Raw genomic sequence first — 20024 nt, forward strand, 5'->3', positions numbered from 1 at the left:
TGCGTGCTGCTTGTGTGCTGATAAATATCTGCTCATTTCTCATCTCCATGATTTTGCAATGAACACTCAGGTAGCAACAGCCTCTCTTTGCAACCAGCTCTGCTGACTGATTGCAGGACCCCAGAACAAGTCTGTGAGTGAGGTGCAAAGCAAGGCCTTAAGGACAAAAAATTCAAATCCTAATGAAGGATGTGCACTGAAAGGAACTGGGTGCTTTCATATGAAACCTCCATAAGAATTGTGCAAATGTTCCCTCCTTCTTAATAGAAGTGTTTTGGATCCTGTTTTTCTTCACTAGAGACTGACAGCTTTTAGAAGTATTGTAATGATGAAGTGCCATTAGCTGCACACCATTCTTGTCTTAAATTGCAATTTAATTGATGTGTTCTTTGCTATTCTTGTAAAATAGTTGGGTATGGTCAGAATCTTGATTTCCAGCACTTCTACTTGCTCTTTATTTTCTTGTTTTGTAGGTTATTCATTTTTTTGTTGAATTATATGTCTTTCTGTTATCAGTTGGCATGGAAACAGGGCTCCTGTATAGGCCAGTTGCTTTTAGCATTAATTTCCAGGTACTTGTTTTTGAATGTGAAAATGGAAACTATTTATGTTCCTCATCATTCCCCATCATTAATACATGCATGCTTTCCAATGCAAGGTAAATTATCTTCTGTCTTACAGGGAAAAATGTACTCTTAAAGGAAGAAAAAAAAATACTGCATCATGTGCACTGTATTAGAAAGACAGTACTTCATATAAGGTTTTTTATACATAAAACTTGGCAGAATCAGTGAAAGACTAACACCAAAACTTAGTTTAAGCTCAGAAAGTACCCAACACTTAAAAAGACAAAATGACAAAACCTAATTTTCATTTCATTAATGTATTTATTGACATGGCTCTTTATTTTTTTATTATTATTGGCAGAGTGTCCTGTTTGCTTTAAGAGTTCACTGCATTTCACTAGGAAAATAGTTAAGCAATTTGCTTTGATCAGTACTGACAAAAGTAAGGGAATAATTTCATTAATATTTTGTGATTTTAGTTAGTGGAGTTTGAAGTTCCTTGAAGTACCTGGATGCTGGCAAAAGTCACATTCTGGGCTTCTTTTACAGTTATTGGAGCAGTATTCATGGTGCTGTGATGGTGTCCTGCAGCAACTGCTGCTTGGAGAAAAAACAGCTCTGTCACACATCTTCACAGAGTAGTTAGGCTATTAGTGTTTGCTCATATTTATAGAGATGTGGAACTATCTAAATAAATACTCTTTTAACTATTGGTAACTATCTAATTTAAGATCTGCTACGAGCAGTTGCAGAATTTCTGTTTCCAGTGTAGTTGCTTTCAAGTTCTTTAGGATGAGATTTAATCTCATTCCTAACAGCTCCAGACCTTTGTCTGAAGATCTTTGTGCAGATTGGATATGCAGAATAAAAATAAGATTTGAATTCGTGTACTTTGGCTCATTCTTCTCCATCCTGTTCCAGGCTTCAGACACTTTGTTTCACTAACCATTTATTAGGGAGTGTGCAAAACAAATAAATTCAATTGGTACTGCTCATAACTCCATTTTACATGTTTAATAAACAATCAGTTCATCTGGCCTGTTTGGGTGTAGTTCTGAACTGCTTTTTCTTTATTCTCTAAGTTAAAGTACACGCTGTTCCATTTCAAAGCCATAAGTCTGTGCAGCATTTAACAAATTTCAGTGAAAGCACTGCAGACCTGCAGGTTAGAAATACTTTGTTCATGCCACTTGTCCTATGTTACAAGTGTCATGGCATTACTCAGCAACCATATTGTTCATTCCCTCTGGACAGTTTAAAAAAACAGAACTAAAACAAAGTAAACCAATCCCTCTAGGTGCAATCCCTTTATTTTTGCATTTCATATGTTCTTCAGATAACTTTGGTAGAAAAGAAAGATTTAGCTCCATGCCAAACCCTTCTACCAAAACTGTTCTTGTAGTAACTTGCCAGTGGTTTTCTTGGAAGTAGAGAGAGTTGAGTACAGCAGATGAGGGCTTCTTCCAGCAGTTTACAGACCAGATTTTTCACTAATCCTAATGCAGCTGTGAAAAGCAGTTTGACACTGGGCCTTGGCGCTTCCTGTGTGACACTGTCTCATCATGCAGAGTAAAACCTTTCCTTCCTCCCCTCAAGCCCCCACCCTCATTCTCTCAACACATCTGTTGAAAAAGAAAATGGATCCCACAGCAGTCTTAGTGTACTGCAGAGTAACTGGTGACAGGATGTACTAAATTTGATTTTTTTCCCCTCCCCATCCCTCCCTGCAATGCCTGATGGCACTCCTGGCCCAGGAAGGGCTGCAGAGAACCACGCTGAGGATAAAGCTCCCACTATTAATTCACTTAATCCCTATACTGAATTGTAAAGTTTCTGGTGTAGATTGAACTCTTCTTTCATATTCTTTCTGGAACTAAACTTTCAGTAACCAGCACAGCCTCTTCTTAGATATTTTTCATTCTTTAACCAGATGTTGAGTGTGGCTGGTGTCCCTTCTCAAATTCATTTATCCAGAAGTGGGTAGATTACTCACTGAAATCAAAGGCTTCCCATATGGTGGAAAGCTCTCCCATATTCTACTGTGGGTCCTTGTCAGACCTCCCAGAGAATTAAGCCACTAGTTATGTTGTCCTTTAAATATTTTTGACATAAAAGTTTAATTATCTTTATGTGAACCATTTAATTTAAGCTTTAAGGGATGTATAGCTCTGATTAAATTGAGAATTTTATCTCAGCCTGAGGGTCACATTTCACAATGTATTGTGATGGTGTAGACTTCAAAAGGAAGTAAGGCTAATTCATTATTCAAAAAAAAAAAAGAGCACAGGTGGAGTTTCTTCTTAAAGCATTAACTTCATTGACCAGCACCTATCTAATCACTGGTTGAATGTACCTTATTTTAATCTGGTTTACAGTGCAGAAGAAATAAATGGCTCTCACCTGGGCTACTCATGGATGTACAATTTTCGTCACTAAGAGCTATTTTTCAGATTTCATTTGTTATTCTCAGCACTTGTTTTTCATCTTCCTTTTGTAAGTGGGTTGACAGTCCCAACCCAAAGGAACAGAATGAATTAAAAGATTGATGAAAATGTTTTAAAAGCTACAGTTTCTTCTGAAATAATTGTTGTGCTGTCAAAATACCTGCTAAGCAAAAGGAGCATGGCTGTAACCAAAGTTAGGGAGCAGAAGTAATAACTGCTGGTTTTTTTACTTTTGCAGTGATATACCTGCACAAATTTGGTTTGCTTTATATCCAGAAAATAGGGAAAATAACCTGTTATGAAGACCTGTTACTCTGCCTCATTCCCAAGTTCAAGGATTCAAGCTTCATGTTCTTCTGTGATGTTCTGGAAAATCGTCATAATGGTTTCTTGGTTTCTGGGAGTTACCTGATAGCTGTTGTATTGCACAGAGTAAGCTCTCAGCTGTCATTTTCTCCCAGTTTTTCAGAAATCACAGTCAGTAGGAAGCAGTTAAACTCGTTTTCCAGCATCTTTCCCTATACCTTGTCCACTTTCTAAGCAACCAAATGAGTTTCAAGTTTACTTTGCATGAACTCAGTGATGATTATCTTTGATAAAATTCAAAGTAATGTGTTTCCTGTTGGCTTGCAGAAATAGAGTGTTCCTGCAGCCTTTTCAGCATGCTGCTGTTTATCCTGCTACTGCCATCCCTCCTGTTTCTGGTTTCAAAAACCTAGAAGAATCAGAGTAAGGTTTCTTATTTTGGGATTTTTTTTTCTACATCCGATCGAATGGAAACCAGACCAATTTAATTGCTTCTCCAACTGTTGTCAGTCTGTATTTTATTTCAGAAGAGGTCCAGTTCTTCTAATTGTCTGTTTTTCCCAAAGTGTGTCGCTGCAGAAGTCTGAGGCTGTCGCTGTGAGAGGGGGAGATGACATTTGTGTGATGCACAGATGTGCCGTGGGCAGATTTTGTAAATGTCTCTGCCTGCACATTGGCGGCCACATGAGCTGGAGCAAGTTTGTTTTTATGCTGAACCACACAGGCTAGAATAAAACTATGAACTGTCATGTTAACTGTATTTACAGAGAAATGTGATAGTAAATGCATTTTCCAAAATACAAGCGCTCGATCACACCAAAAATACAGAGTCAGAGAGAGAACGTGGCAAGAAATCCATGTCAAGAGTGATGAGTACCCTTTTGCCTTAAGATTCTCTAACTCTTAATAATGGATTCAATAATTCCTTTTATAATCCTTCCCCTGTTACTGAGGTTTTTTAGCACTGATAAATGTTTTATGCAATTTACAGAGACACAACATGATTTGTGCCCTGAAAAATTTATAATGATCTGCAAAGCATTTTTGTGCATGTGAACGGATCCTTTTCAAGTTGAAAATGGTTAAACTGCAGAGACTAAAAGAAACTATCAATCCTAGTAAAAAAAATGCAAATATAGGTCATTTTTAAACATTTCTGACTTTCACCATCAGAAAGAGCTTTAAATGTTGAAAAGCCTTCCCTAAACCCCTTCAGTATGTGGTATGTGTGGGAAGAAATATTTTGCTTCTCTCATCAAGTCATGGAAATAACTCCCAATTTGAACTGTTTTTCTGTGCAGCTTTAACTGTGATGTTGAGACCAGAGCCTTTGTAATTGAAACTCAAATTTCTACTTAAAGAACAGCTCGGTAGAACAGCTCTCTTACATCATGTGCTTTGGTTATATTATGATTAAATGTAACATGATAACATAAACCCGGCTTTTGCCTTAAACTGCCTGTTTTATTTGGCACTTGGACTGTTGTTACTGGCTGGTTCTCAGGGAGCTTGTCATTTTTATACATCCTGTTTGCTTACCTTCAAAATGAGTATCTTTTCAGAAAAAGCTATTTATTTAAGTTCGATTATTTAAGCTGCAGAGGACCCTGGATGGGAGGTGCAGGATTTTGATTTCACTATACTCCAAATTTTCTCAGTTTTACTACTACACCGTTCTCTAGTTTGTAATCATCATCAGCCATTTTCTTTATATTGACAGAGAGCAGCAGAGGTCAGGGGCTGTGGGAGGAACCAGAAAGGGAGAGAGAAAAACGCTTTAAGGAGCCCTTTGCAAAGGTTCAGTGTTTGTTAGAGTTGTTTTGGTTTTCAGAAGAACATAATGGAGTGTAACTGGAGGGATTTTATTACCCCTATTTACCAGAATCCTTACTGCTGTGTTGAATTGTCCTGTTTTAAATATGCTCATTTTAGCAGTCTGGACTACGTATATGTGTGTATATAAATGTATACTTGTTTTTTAAAGTTTTTAGCTGTCTGCTTTAAAGTTTCCAGCTTTCCTCCCTTCTCCCCATCCCTAAACAAGTCACAGTATTTTTGTTGTTGTTGTTTCACTGTAAGGGTTGCTGACACACAGCATCATAATGTTCAGCTGAGAGGATAATGTGTCACATTTGATGCTTTCCCAAAATAAAAAAAAAGGAGTTACAAAGAACTTGGTCAGTGTTCAAAATGTAAAACATTTCCATACTGTTATTTTTAGTGTCATCTGAGTGTCCTCCTGACCTTAAGAAAGAAAATAAACCTTGTGAAAATGATTTGGTTATCCGAGGCCCCACACTTGCTTATCTTCAGACTTTTTGATAAGGAAAATAAGGAGTGTCTCAGGTAATAGTTTAACGTTCTTGGGTCAAAGTACAGGTGTGCTGTTGGAGAAATTGCTTTTGGTGTTTGGGATCAGAATAAAAGAAGCCTTTGATGTTGGCTCCACTTGGATTATTTGGTTTCTTTCTCAGAGACAGACTCCTGTACAGCATCTAAAATGTGAGAAAAACACAGAGTGTAGCCATTAATACAGGCTACATTCAGAAATTTTATGTTGTAATAAATTCTTGGCAGTGTCTTTAAAACATAATGTGAAATTAATACTCTGAAAGCAGTTGTAATGACAAAGCTAAAAAGTGGTGTTTTCTCTCAAAGAATATTTCCAGCTCAGGCAGTGGTGTAAAGCAAAACAAACAAAAACCCAAACGTGCTGGAATAAAATAACTTGCTAGAAGAGTAACATTATTGGGTGAGAGGAAAAAAATTCATTCTCTTTTTTCCTTCATAGTTCAAATGCATATGTCATGGGCACATCAAGACTCATTCCTTGAGGGAATTACATTTTAAATTAACACTATGTGGCTGTTGAACTTTTATCAAAACTACAGCCAAGATGTTAGTTCTGATAACTTGATTTAAAATGGAATGGCAATGGTTGCATGCTTTCTATTGAGTACATGGGTAAAAGGAGTGAGGATAAGGGCCACTGATGCACTTCATGTGCAGCACAATCCTCTTTGGCCAGCCTGGTCTAGTCTGGTGTTATTTATCCTCAGGATTGCTCTAAAAATCTCCAGTACCATTTCTTCCGTGGAAAGTGTTTTAGTAAGTCTTGGCATGATCTGTATTGTTACTGGAATGGCTCGGGGAGTTAATCATTCTGCTCCTAGTGCAGTTGTTGAAACAGATTGTTTTTCCAGTTTCTGCCAGCAGGAATTTTCTGCCTTTTTTTTTTAAAGTCACACCCACCCACCAATAAAATTTATGGTCTGAAATATAAGCTCAGTTGTATTTTAAACCAGAGTTTGGGAGCTTGTTAGGGTGGGTTAACCCCCAGGTGCCATAATCAACCAGCTCCATGGTCACTGTCCTGGGGGAAGGGGAAAGTGGAGGTATATTCTGATACATACCCAGCATATGGTGCATTGTGGGGATGAATGTAATGCAGGCTTGGTTCATGCCTTCAGCTCTGTATTTTGGAGAAGCTGCCCCATCAGTAACTGGGAGATGATGTCCATAGTTGTGGGCAGATGTGGTTGCTGAGAGTTGTAATTCTCAAGTTCGTTGGGTCTTAATTTGCAGGTCCCATCCCCAAGTTCACTGCAGTGATTCCTGTAAGTGACCAAGCAGTTTTTTGTGGCTTTTGCCACTGTGTGTGTGGACAGGGGCATTCCACTGTCACTGTAAAACCTGTGGGATAACTAACAGGAGCTGGCAGCCTTAGCCAGAATTTCTCAGAAGCTGAGATTGATGTAAGTGAACTCAACTAGCACAGCTCCACTGTTGCCAATTTATTTATCCTCCCTCTTCTCTCACTTATTACTTAATAAAGCTAAACATATTTGAAACAGATAAATACTCACTGTGCACAGGCACTGAGATGTTGCACATCCAAGGAGAGCTCAGTCCTTTATGATGTTTTGCCTTTCTCTGGAGTTTGCTTTCATGTATCTGTTACTTGAAAACAACACTGCTGCAACATTGCTTTTTAAGTGTGTTTTATTGCAGGTACTTAGACTTTCTGTGTTTGGTACTTGATATAGTTGTTACTGAATATTGTAATTTGTTTTGCTTTTTAAGTGGTGGTGGAAAATTAAAACATTTTACCACAGTGCATAGTGCTGTTACTGCTTATTTATTTTACATTAAATAGGTGTGATTCATACTGTTTTCAGTCTTATTTTGAATAGTATTAGTTAAGATTAGGCATATCTTTACAGCATACTGCAAATATGTAATTTGAGTAATTTTTTGACAGATGTGAAATACTTCCAGTCTTCACACTGATGTTTGAAGTACATGTGTAATATAAAATGTTGCCAGATTATTTTGTTTCTCCTTAATGGAACATTATTTCTGATCAAAGGCTTTCAAGATGTGCCTTGTGGGATGTTTGTGTTTTTGTACCTTGACAGGCACTTAGGATTTTGCATGCACATTGACAGATTTTCGACAAATAAGAGCAAAATTACTAGATTAAAAAAAACCCTACTGGTTAGGGATCACTATTAAAAACCACAGCTAAACCCCATGTCCTCATGATTGTCAGAATAATATCCTGAGAATGGCAAGTTTACTTGCTGTGTGAGATGGAACAGTAATGAGGAATCGTGATTCAGGTTCTAGTAACAGCAGGGGAATTTGGAATTTTCTGAGCAGAAGTCATTGGCTTATTTTGTTTTGATTGTACCAAAAGGGAAAATCAAGCAAGAGAGTTGTCTCAAATACTTTGAGGCTGTTGTGTTGTCTTGCTGGAGTGATTGCTTGGGTGCCCAGGCTCATTTCTCACAGGCAGTGAAATAATGAAGTGAAATGTGCTGAAATCTTACACTCATGGGAGGCTGTGGGCTGGGGTGTAATTACACAGTGGTGGTGTTGGGTGTACGTTTATGTCAGGGAGTGAGCTGGGAGTGTCCTGCAGAGCTCTGGGTGCATTTCAGCCTTCACAGTTAACAGGAGGGTACAGCTGGGTGTGACTGGTCTGCACATCAGTGGGTCAACACAGCACAGGAAACCACTTGTATTTTTCTTGGTCTCCTGCAAATTAAAAAGAAAAGAAGGAAGATGACTTGTTCTTACTGAGTTCAGGTAAATAAAAAGCATAGATACCAGCAGTATTTATCCACTGTGTGCTTCCAGTAAAGTCCCAGTGTGCTCAGCATTAACCTCTGAGCCCTGGGGACTTCCCCAGGGGCTGCACATGAGCTTTAAGTGCAGCTTCTGCTCAGTTTGCTTTTGCATGTGTACTGTGAAGTCCATCTTGTTACTTTCAAAATCAGTTTGGGATTGTTCCTCTAAATTTTAATAAGCCTTGCAGCAGGTTCCTAAAATCTCAAGAAATATAGTTAGAAGCATTAAATGAGATGAGAAAAGAAGGAAATTAAATTTAATCTGCTGCATAATTCAGTCTTCTGAGGGTGGCTGTCACTTTTTTGTCTCTTGTTGGTGTTCTTTATTTTAAAGTATTCTCCCCTGTGCCTCCCTCCAACCCTGCATCCCAAATCATAGGAAATTGCATCCTGCTCATCTTGAAGGCAACAGCAAAAAGTGTTGGCTCAGATTCTGGTGGAATCATGAAATTTTTGTGTTGCAAATTCAGCATCTAAATATGCTGAATATCACAATACTGAAGGATGATAAATGTTCTTTTTTTTTCTTGTATCCATTTCACTGATCCTTGTACCTGAGTTGTATTTTAAATTTCTAATTGACTGCCCTTAGAGTTTTGCTGTACCTTGAATCTCAATGTCTTGAACTTGAGTTCATGGTGCACAAAACAATGAGCCTGCCAAAACAGTCCAAGATGTAAAAATGCATGATAGGTCAGAAACCTTAAAATATGGTTTTTAAGTATGGGGTTTGTAGGAATTTTAATAGTGCATATTGGCAAATGTAATTCATAACAGCTTCTGTGTTCATGTTATGAGGGGGATATTTTTTGTTTGTTTTGACAATTCATTCTTTCCTTGAATTAATATTAGCATTTATTTTTGAAAATAATACAAATTTTTGTGAGGGTTTATGGTAAATAAGTGACAGCTCTCACTGAATTTACACCTAGGTAAGAATATAAAATAAAGGTAAATGCCAAAGGGGTTAGTCTCATTATACATGTGCAAGACTATGAATTAGTTGAATGTCCAACCTGTCATTTTCAGGTCTTGTTTCTGTAAATATTGATGAGATTTTTCAGTAGTTTGCATTTTGTAAAAAAAGTAAATCACTTTGATGTTTTACAATGTACAAAGGAAGTTTTTTACCACAAATTCTTTGAAAAGAATATTGTCAAGGGATTTTTCTTCCTAATTTAATCTTTGCACTTGTAAGAATCCCCAGTGACAGGAAAACTCTCTTGCCAGGCTGCTCTCCTCCATTTCATGTTCCTGTTGGTTTGTGATTATAGGGTTATTGATAAGTGTTGTGCTTTTTGGCATTGATGTATTTTTCAGAAAAAAGAATTGAAGCATTTGTTTTGAAAAAAGAAAAACACATTTAAAGAATTACATGGACTTTGCAAACAGATTTAAAGAAATGAAAGGTAGGTCAAGGTTTGGGCCTACAAATCTGACAGTGTCCTTTACTTTTAACATGTGTGCCTTATATGAGACACTCCTCAGCCTAATGATGTTGAGTTAATCAGCAGTAGAAAAATGTGAAAATTATGTTATTATTAATCTTGATAGCTTTGCATTGTAGTACATTTTGTGATGTCAGTAAACCGTGGCAGCCTACTTTGAGATCTCCTCCAGTATTTGGGCAAATTGATTCTTCAATTACTGTCAGTTTGGACCATAAAAGGTTGTTTTTATGAAAAGTTGGAAACACATTTTAACAGCCTGGATTATGTCAGGGAGAGCTTTCTTTCCCTGCAGTCCTGAGTATGCCAATGGCATTGGCTTCTTCCCCCTTGGAGGGTAGCACAAACAATGCCCCTTTGCTTGAGGAGCACGAGGTGCAGGTTGGATTTGGGAGGAGAAGGACACTACCCTGCTCAGGCAGCTTCTTCCCAGTTTAAAAGAAATACATCTTGTGTGCTAAGGTTGGTCTGATCACCTTTAAGTCCCCATGCTCTCAAAGGTGTGAAGGTAAAAGAATTCACAGCCCTTCCACTCCTGTTCTGGTTGCAAAGCTGCATGGTGAGCTCATGAATCCCCTTGTTTCTGGGATCCACAGTCAGTTGTGCACAAGGCTGGCTTCCTCTCAGGTTCTGCAGCTGAAAACTGGTTTTTCAATTCCCAAGTTTATTTCCATAAGAGCTGGACTAGAATAAGGTTTTGATAGGTTTTTTTCCAGACTGCAGCTGTGCAAGGGCACTGTGCTGTGAGCCACATGGTGAATAGCTGCTGCCTGAGGACAGCTGCTCTGTCTCTGCACCTTATACCTGGTATTAATTTAGAAAAAACCCAGCAGCCACTGGCACAGTAGCTGTTACTGGGATAAGAGCTTCCCCACAAGATTTTTTCCACATGGGGCAGGGCAGAAACCCCAGACTAACAGCTGGATTAGAGCTGTTGGGAAAGTTAGGTTTTTTCTTTAATACATTTAGATAACCTTAAGGGCCTGACTTACACCCAGCAAAACCATCAAGTTCAGAGTTAAGGCTTCTCACTCCATCTCTGGTACCCACTGGAGTGCTTGGCCCTCCAGCAGGGGGATTTTGGAGATCATACCCTATCCCTGGATCCCTGCTCACCCAGGCAAAGCCTTGGCCATGTGGGTGGTGCCCACCATTGCAGGTAGGTGTATTTACAATACACCTGCTGTCCTGAGCAAGGTGCAGTGTGTGTCTTAACACTCCAGTGGTTTCCCTGGAATGTTAATGGCCAGTGGCAGCACAGCAGGTGTGGTGGAAAGCCAGCAGCCATAGGGGGAAGGGTACAGATGCAGTGAGAAGCTTTGAGTTTCCTGCCTTCTGTGAGCACGAGTCAGACCCTTAACGTTGTTTTAATGTATTGTTTGTGTTTAATTTTTAGTAAAAATTTGAACACCATCCAGGCTACAGAGGTTGCAGTGGATAAGAAGTATAAAAGCTTTGGTTCAAGATTACAGGAGACTGCAAGAAAAATTAAAGACATGGAAATGAGGATGGAATGACAGGCTGCTATTTTGCCTCAGAATACTGAAGATTGTAAAGCATTGAGAAATCGAATTCATGGTCCTGGAAATCAAGCTCAGATTAAGAAATGTCAGGTTGGTAGGGGTTCCTGAAAGTCTTGAGTTAGGATAAACTAAGATTGTTTTCCCATAACAAAGGTTATAGGATGTGGGGGTGGATGGTATAATTTTTGTTACCTGTGTAATGTGAAGTGCCGTACCATGATACTGTTAAATAAGCCAGCTAAGTGAAATTATTTTTTTTAATCAGTTTCACATTTGTTGTGTTGAATGTCACTTCTGCCCACTTTGCAGTTACTTCTCTCTGGCACAGAGCTGCATTATTCACAGTAAATGCAGGCATGGAAAACACTGCTCTTAAATCCACATTGCTTGCTGCTGCATCTCCGAGGGTCTCCTGAAAAGGCACAGTGCAGTGTGACATTCCCAGATAAAAACCAGGCAGAATGTATCTAAATGCTGGAAGAGGAAGCTTTTTGTTCAAAAGCTTCTGATTCATAGTGAAGCCATGTCTTCCCAAATGGGACCTTTAGGTAGGGACTGCCACTGGGATGAAGTCCTGGAAGCTAACTGAAGTGGGAGTTGCTGCCTCCCATTCAGGGGCAGGAGATTTAGGCAGAAAGATTGTGCAACAGGAAGTCTGTGCTGAAGTTCAGAAAGGATTTTAGCAAGCAAAGGTTTGTAGGGTTTTTGTGGTCAAGGTCACTGGATATATTTGAGTCCTAGGGTTTCTTAACAAAGCCTTAAAATCTCTCAGGGAGGGTTCCTCCTTCTGGGTTTTTTTGACTCTGTTCTTGTGCTTTGGGGCTTGCCCTGGCATTCCCCTTAGCACCAATGTTACACAAGTAATTTGGTTGAAATCTTAGATATACTGGTGTGAGGGGAAAACCATGCCACACCTCTATGTGTTTTAGAGAAATCATTATCTGAAAAGGCTCTGTTTAGTGCTGTAACATTTCATGATTTTTTGAGCTAGCTCTAGTCAGAAAAGTGTTGCTTTGAAGTGAGAGTTTTTAATCTTATCTACTTTTTTCAGTTTGGACTATTTGCTCTGACAGAGGTGCTTTAGTTGTAGCTCTGAGGGAATCATAATTTTCCTCATTAATCTGCAACAAATTTAGTATCAAAGTTCTTTTGTTTTTTAAATTTTATTTTAGCTAGCATTCAGACTTGTTATTGAGTTTCTGGCTTTGCTGTACTGACGAGACCATGACATTTCAGTTGTTGAGTGAGCACAGTCACTCTAAGTAAAATGAAGAGGTCTTGCAATGTCATTTTTGCATTTGTTTCTAGACATAATTGCATTTTATTAATGCTGTTATATATACTGTTTTTTAAAAAAATGTGAGCAAGTCTATAACATGCTTTATCCTAGGATGTTTTTAAGTAAATTTAATGTGGAGTTTTGTAATTAAATCCTCATTAAAGGATAGAATTGTTCCATTAATACCTTAAGTATTTTTATGTTGTATATTCTAGTGTTTGTGTCCTGTACCACATTACTGGTATGTAGTTTATTTACTAAAAATGCCTCTGTGAGGGTTATGTGGCCATTTTTGGTTCAAACAAGTATCCATAATAAGCTATCAAGCTGCACAGTTTTAAAAAATTATGTATTAATGTCTCTCATTTAGTTTTGGTGGCTGAATATTACTGAAATAATGTGTACCAGAAGCATTTCTAAGCTTGTCTGTCATAGTACCAGTTAGGAGGGGGTGTTTTTGCAACAGTGTAATTTCCATAACAAACTTTGCTGGTGGATGTTTTTTCCCATCTGAAAAATCGTGAGAGTACTGCAGAATCAGTCAATCCATGGTATCACGAGGTGTGGGGAGGTGCTGGAAGTAGAACAGAAAAGAACCAAATGTAGTGACTGCTTTTCTCATATCTTCAGGTATAAAAACTGTTTGACTAGGTGAAGAATTGAAATGCCAGATGGTAGTGGTACTGGGCTGTGCTGAGTTGCTTAGGAGTGGACATGGAATTGCTGGGTTCAGGCCAGGCCAGTGAGAGGGACTGTGAGGGCAGCAGTCCCTGGAGATGTCCTTCAGCCCCAGAGCTCAGGCTGGTCCCAGGGGCAGGTTTTATGCTGTTTTTGTTGACTTGTGAAAATCTCTTTTCCCAGCAGCTGGTTTTCTTCATCAGATACTTGTATAGCTGCGATTCTACTGATTTTCCATCCACTTGAAATGCAGATACCAGTCCTTCAGAACTTGCTTTCTGACACAGGCTGGGACTTAAGATGCAGGGATTGCTTGTGGAAGTTAACTGGGGCCCCTTAGGCATTTGCATTGTTGTTGGACCAACTTGGATTAACAAGAAAATAAGCAATGTTTTAAAATTGACACTGCAACAAAAATATCTGTTGAAATTTGTATACAAGAAATATCTAGCCTGATTCACTTTGCAGTGCTTAAAACTTCTTATTTTAAAAGAGGAAAAAATGTACTTTAATCTTCGTTTTGTTTTTCATTATCTTTTCAGGAAGTCTTTTTTCCCACCCATGCTTAACTTTTTCAGTAAATGCAATGGTTTAATATTATTCCCTTGAGTACTTCTGTGTATTTATAGCATCTGTATTGTTAAAGAGATGCTCTCTAAATATCTTAGGGATTATTTTTCATTTCCAGACTCTGTAAGGAGGATGTAAATTAAGTCTTCAGTTTGGACTGATTTTCCTTCTCCCAGATAGTTGACATGAATTTCTTTGTCACTCCACAGTGTTCAGAGTGTGTCATTGATTTAGGGAGGGACATTTTTTTCCTGTTTTGTAAGAATTTTCAGTGGTGGATTAAGTATGATGTGTTTGACTAAGCTATATAGAACTGCTTGGTAAAATTTTTTAAGTCTAAGCAGACCTACATAGATCAGCAATTTGCCTGTAAACTTAACACTGGATCCTCAGTAAATGGAAAATTTTGCTGTTGTAGGCTTTTTAAAGTTAAATTTTAGTCTCAGCAGAATCATCATTATATATGTAAATTGAATACTCAAATCCTCACTGAGTTGCTTATTATATTCCATAACCTCCACTCTTCTTGCAAGCCTGGGCAAGATATTTCTCACTCTTTCTAGAGCTCACAAAGGTGTGGAATCCAGTCAAAACCTAAAGGTTGAACAAGGTTGCACAGACACTTAGTAGTGCAGTGAGATGTATCTTTAAAAAACAAGTATACTATTCCCTCAGTGCTTTTATCCATCTTTCAAAGTTCAGCCTTCTGAACCTCCATGGAATTTCTTCATAAGGTCTGTGCTTGGTTGGCAGCTGAGTATAAACTTGTTCCTGTTTTATTAGCTTCAGTCCTTGAAATCTTTTTCTGCCATCAGAATAAACCAGACTAGCTATAACCTATTTTTAATGCCATTTGCATGGCCTGAATAACGAGATTTCTCTGTTTCTCTGCAGGCATTCGACCTCCGATCATGAATGGGCCCATGCACCCGCGCCCTTTGGTAGCGTTGCTGGATGGCAGGGACTGTACAGTAGAAATGCCTATTCTGAAGGATGTAGCCACAGTGGCATTTTGTGATGCTCAGTCTACACAAGAAATTCATGAAAAGGTAATGTTGAAGAGGGACAGCTGAGGTGTTGTAGGAAATGCAAGTATTTTAATGACTGAGAACAGTGTTGTGTCAGCTGTAACGTGTTACTGCAGTGTCTGTGGTGAGCTGTGCTTTAGTGCATTGGATGTTGTCCCTCTGCTTCCCTACTGAATTAAGATTCATGGACAGAGTTACTTCTGGGCAAAATACTACTACATGATATCTTGAAATGCTCCTTGGAAACATTTCTGGTGCTCAGCCTTTTCCTGGAAAGACAGACCACAGGTATTGGATTGTGTGTGTGGGTAACTTTCTGATTCCTTTGTTTGGCCAGGGAATTGTGCAGGTTGGATTAGGCAGCCTTGTGCACTGAGAAATGTCACTGGAAAGGAGTTTCAAAACAAATACTAACCCAAAATTTGCATGGAAAATGTGGTGAATGTCGACCTAACTTGAGGACACATGCAAGGAATTGAAAACTTCTCAGTCTTCATTCATAATAGATCTGCAAGAGATAATTGTTGAGATTTTTAATATAATAAAGCTTAATATATACGGTTCAAAGAAAATACACTTTTTTTTTAAATTTAGAGGAAACTCAAGCTTTTTTCCCAATTTCTTTTTATTTTATTATATATCAAGAATTAAAATGTGATAGAATGCCTTTTTTCTGTGTATTTCCTTTTAATCATGTTGAGAAGTTGCTTTTGTTTTACTGTTTACCTCTCTCACACCACTGTTAGGAGTTAATACATGGATTCCATTTACAAGAACTAAATGACACATGAAGAATAAGTAATATAAATGCTGTTCTATTAGTAGATAAGAGCAGTCTGCTCTTGGGGTGAACACTATAGCATTGGCTGCTCCACCACCTGTATAGGTTTATGGTTTTTTTACTAAAATCAACATCATTTACTTCTGGTGCATCAAGACTAGGGAATTCCTGTGTGCCATGAATGCCTTGCAAAAAAACAATGGGTATTTTCTGTTAGCAGTGGTGTGTAATAAATTAACTTTTCAGATCTTGAGGTTGAGTATGTCTTTCTCAAATTGCAGGTTTGGAAAAGTATTTGCATAACTGATGAGTGACATAGGTAATTGTTGCTAATCTTCACAAACTGCTGTATTGAGGGGATTATACTAAAGCTTGCATCTTTTGCTTTTTATTATACAAAAATAATTAATTCTCAATGATCTCAGTAATACATCAGGAAAATATATTTTCAGTACCTATCAGTGCAGTGCCATAATACAGATTTTTACTTGCCTAAAGGATGAGACAGTCCTAAAACATTTGGACCTGCAAGGTAATAAATTTCTAAAACAAAAGTCACATACCAGAATTCATTATCATACTGTTGTATGATTTTCCTTTAACATAAGCTGAAAGAGCAGCTTTATGGAGTGTTAAGCACTGTTCACTTATGTGTGAAAAGTGTTCACTGTTCATCTGCAGTGGAAAATCACTACTTTTCACCTATCTTTAGAGGAATATTTGTATTTTAGTACTGTTTGCACAATACATTATTTGGGAATGGTGCTTTGCTAAATTCAAAATTGTTTTCACAAAAGGTTTTAAAATTAAGAGTTGCATATTTAAAGCAGGATTAAAACTGTTCATGTATTTCTGAATACACATTTGTGGCCATACTAAATGATGTTGCCCTGTTATTTAAAATACAGATTTTGATAATAGATAGGTAGAAGAGCTACTGAATCCATAGGCTAGCAGATACTGAAACATTTAATGTGAAGTTGCAGGGAGCAAGCCACAGGCTGGGAAGTTTAGGCTGGGTAAGAAGGGTGATTGACATTGTTTGATACTCTTAGGTGGGTGACTGTAATGGGGCAGGGGGAGAGATGTGAACCAAGAATCAGCTGGGGAGGAAAGGAGTGAAAGACATGAGAAGGATCTCTGGGAAAGCAGGAACCCATATTAACTCAGCTTGCACACTTGTGGAGCCTTGGTCACAGAGGTCTGAGGAGTCAGAGTTTGAGAAATTAACATTTTGGAAGCTGCAGAAGGGAGTTCTGCTGGTCAGGAGAGTTTCAGGGACTTTTTTAAATACTTTGTTTTCATACTTTAAAATACTGTGTTTTCAGTTTTTCAAGAAAATAGAGTAGAAAGGAGAATTTATAGCTTGTGACACAGCAAAGTTTGAGACTACAAGCTAGGTAGTTTTTCATAGAGGAGCAAGCAGGCTGAGAGATTTTAACATAAAAAGAAAGGTGGAAAAGAAGCAAGGATTTGAATGCCATTTGTGTGCAGGGTCAGGAGCAGGATTTTGGCAAATACCTTTCTGTGTGTGCTCATTCAAGAAAGTTTTCTCCAGCTGGGTAACTGAGTTGCAGTTCTGTAGCAACTCCGTTCTGCCAAGAGTTCATTTACCAATCACTTCTTATGGTTGAGGAGATTAAACTGTGGAACATAAGTAACAAGTTGTAAAGTTGCAAATAAGAACTAACATCTGGTAGAACTGTGCTTCATCTCAGGTCAAAGCATTTGTTCCCCATTCCACTGCTTTGGAAAGCAACTTGGATGGTGAAGATAAATTTCCCTCCTTCTGGAAAATCAGGCTGCCAGTGATTAAATGAATTCTGACATTTACTGAGAGTGACCCAATATTTTGAAATAACTTTGTCGTTAGGGTCATTTATTATGCTTCTTCAGAAATTTACTCATGTGTAAGGTTTGACTGTTTTTTGGTTTGTCTCCTTGTTTCCCATTCTGCCTAGAGAAAGCAGTTTATTTTTGAGCCAGTCTGCAGGGCTGCAATAGATGTTGTTATCCCTTAACCTCTAAGTTCTGTTTTATTGTAGATGTTGCATGTGGCTGTGTGAAGTTGAGTATTACGTTTGTCAAACTCTTATCATGGCAAAACTGGGAGTTCGGTTCATTGCATCCTGTCAGAAAACTTCTGTCATTTAGGGTAAAAATATTTAAGATTTCAGTGTTCAAATTTCTTATTGGAGATTGCATTACTGTCTATAAAAGTTACTCACTGCTGTTAAATTGGCTTTTATTTTACAATTAATGATGTGTAAATAAGTTCTCTCAGTAACTATCTAAGACTGCTTCCAAGTGTACACAGTGTTTTGGTTTGTTCTGCCAAAAATGCAGTTGTTCATCCAAAAAAATTATTTAAAAACACTTAGCTTGCTTCCATCCTCATTCCAGGTCAACTTTCTTTTTTCACTATCTCATGCTCCGTTGTATGTTTGCCTCTTTTTCCCAATCCCTCTTCGTTTCAGTGCCATTCACAGTTTGCTGCTTTTCCTGGCTCCTTGGCAGCCTACCCAGCACTCTGATTCCTGCAATATTGCTGCTCTTTTCCACTTCTGTACCTTTAAAGGCATAACAGACTCAAGCATACCCTTGAGGTCTTTGTGTTGCCCAAGATTTTTTTGAGTTCATGTTCTTTGCTTTTTGGGCTTCCTGACCTTTGCTGTGTGTTCTGTAACATGGAAGTGCTGTGTAGATCAAGAGGAATAAATGTAAACAATGTGCAAGGACTGGTAACAGGCATCTCAACCAAGGAGAGAGAAAATAGTGGTTCTTGCAAACCCAGATGAAAAGACAGGAAACACAACTGATTAGGAATGGTCTTTAAAACAAAATGTACAGGCTGGAAAGAAGTCAAGAGTTTATTTTAGGCTGAGTACGTTCTTTCATTCTCTTTTTTTCTGTAATTATGTACTTTCCTACATCTTGTTGCAGATCAGGTAGAAGAAAAAACTGTGTGGTTGACTGGGTTTACAGCTTCAAGCATTTACTCAGTTGACCAGAACATTGATGAAAGCAGTGACTAGTCCTTGGAACAGTCTGTTGGGTAAACCTCTGCCCCAGCCTTAGCAGAGACTGGGGTAGAATGTGTCAGATCCTTTGACTTCTGTTTTCTGAACCCAACATGGAATATTTTTCAAAAGGATACTGCATTTCCATATTTGTAGTTCTAAGTTTAAAAAACTTTCAATCTGAACTTCCTGTTTAAGAGAACTTGAAATTTTTCAGTCACACTTTGACATAGGAATTAAATATAGAAACAATTCTAGTGATGGCAGTTTTATCAAAGACCATTTCAAAGAGGAGGTGAAAAGTGACAAATGTTTTGAAACTGATACAGACAAATCCAGGATGGTGCTGTTGTTCAGCTCTTTGATTTGTCCCTGTTACAGCAATGGTTAAGTGAGATAATTTTTCAAGCTTCCAATTCTTTGTTTAGCAGTAAAGCTTGTGTTTACACCATCAGTGCTGTTTATATTCATGATGCAGATGAAGCATTTTAGTTTTCCATCAGATTTAAATTCTCAAAGAACACAGATTGAAAGGAAGCAGCCTTGTTCTAAACAATAAGGTCTGGTTAGGAGTAAGTTGTCACCTCAGAGCTGATCTAAAACCTTGTAAATGTCCTGAAACCAAATGGGCTTTGGATCAGACTCCTTATGAAAGACTTGGGAGAAAACTGGGTTGGGTTGTCACCAGTGGCTTCCATAACTCCATAATATCCTTTGGTATAGATGTTCAATCCATTGTAGTGTCTGATAGACTTGACCTGAATTCAGCCTTATGAATAGACACAATTCAGCCCTATTAATAGACAAACTAGCACAGAACTCCTGTTAAAGATTTTTCATTGAAGCCTTTTATGCAGTAAAAATGTTTTCATAGTCTATATTCTCAAATTGACTTCTGTCATTAAAGATGCATGTAATGGTCAGTAAATCCTGGCTTGGAAAGACTGGCTTCAATATAGTATTTAAAAAGAAGTTGTGTGTAGATAATACTGGTTTTTTATGCAGTTGTGTGTATGTATTTGTATGTATATATATTTTTAATGTTAATTTTTAGAAGACTAGAAATACACTATCATATATATATGTCACATGTGTATATATATATGTAGTTTATGTATTGTATGGATACATAGGCTTTTAGAGAGTGTGTTTTCAGGAGCCTGCAAGTAAGTTTTGTTTATGTTTGTGTAAAATATTTATACTTGTATTTATGGACAGTATAAACTCAAGTATTAATGTTTAGGGTCCT

At 38.0% G+C, this 20024-nt stretch overlaps 1 protein-coding gene across 5 annotated transcripts in view; it reads left to right on the forward strand.

Annotated features, from left to right (window-relative positions):
• CTBP1 (C-terminal binding protein 1) overlaps window positions 1–20024 on the forward strand; it is a 234128-nt gene that overhangs the window by 181769 nt on the left and 32335 nt on the right. For 4 of the 5 annotated variants that reach the window (XM_066548746.1, XM_066548745.1, XM_066548749.1 and 1 more), the window contains one exon: window positions 14841–14995. In XM_066548746.1, the coding sequence (XP_066404843.1) occupies window positions 14841–14995 (155 nt within the window). Of the gene's footprint in view, window positions 1–11307; window positions 11510–14840; window positions 14996–20024 lie in introns of those variants that run through there. The other variant, XM_066548748.1, reaches the window with a different exon arrangement.

This window comes from Molothrus aeneus, chromosome 4, assembly GCF_037042795.1.
Source record: "Molothrus aeneus isolate 106 chromosome 4, BPBGC_Maene_1.0, whole genome shotgun sequence".
In the NCBI taxonomy this organism is placed as follows: domain Eukaryota; kingdom Metazoa; phylum Chordata; class Aves; order Passeriformes; family Icteridae; genus Molothrus; species Molothrus aeneus.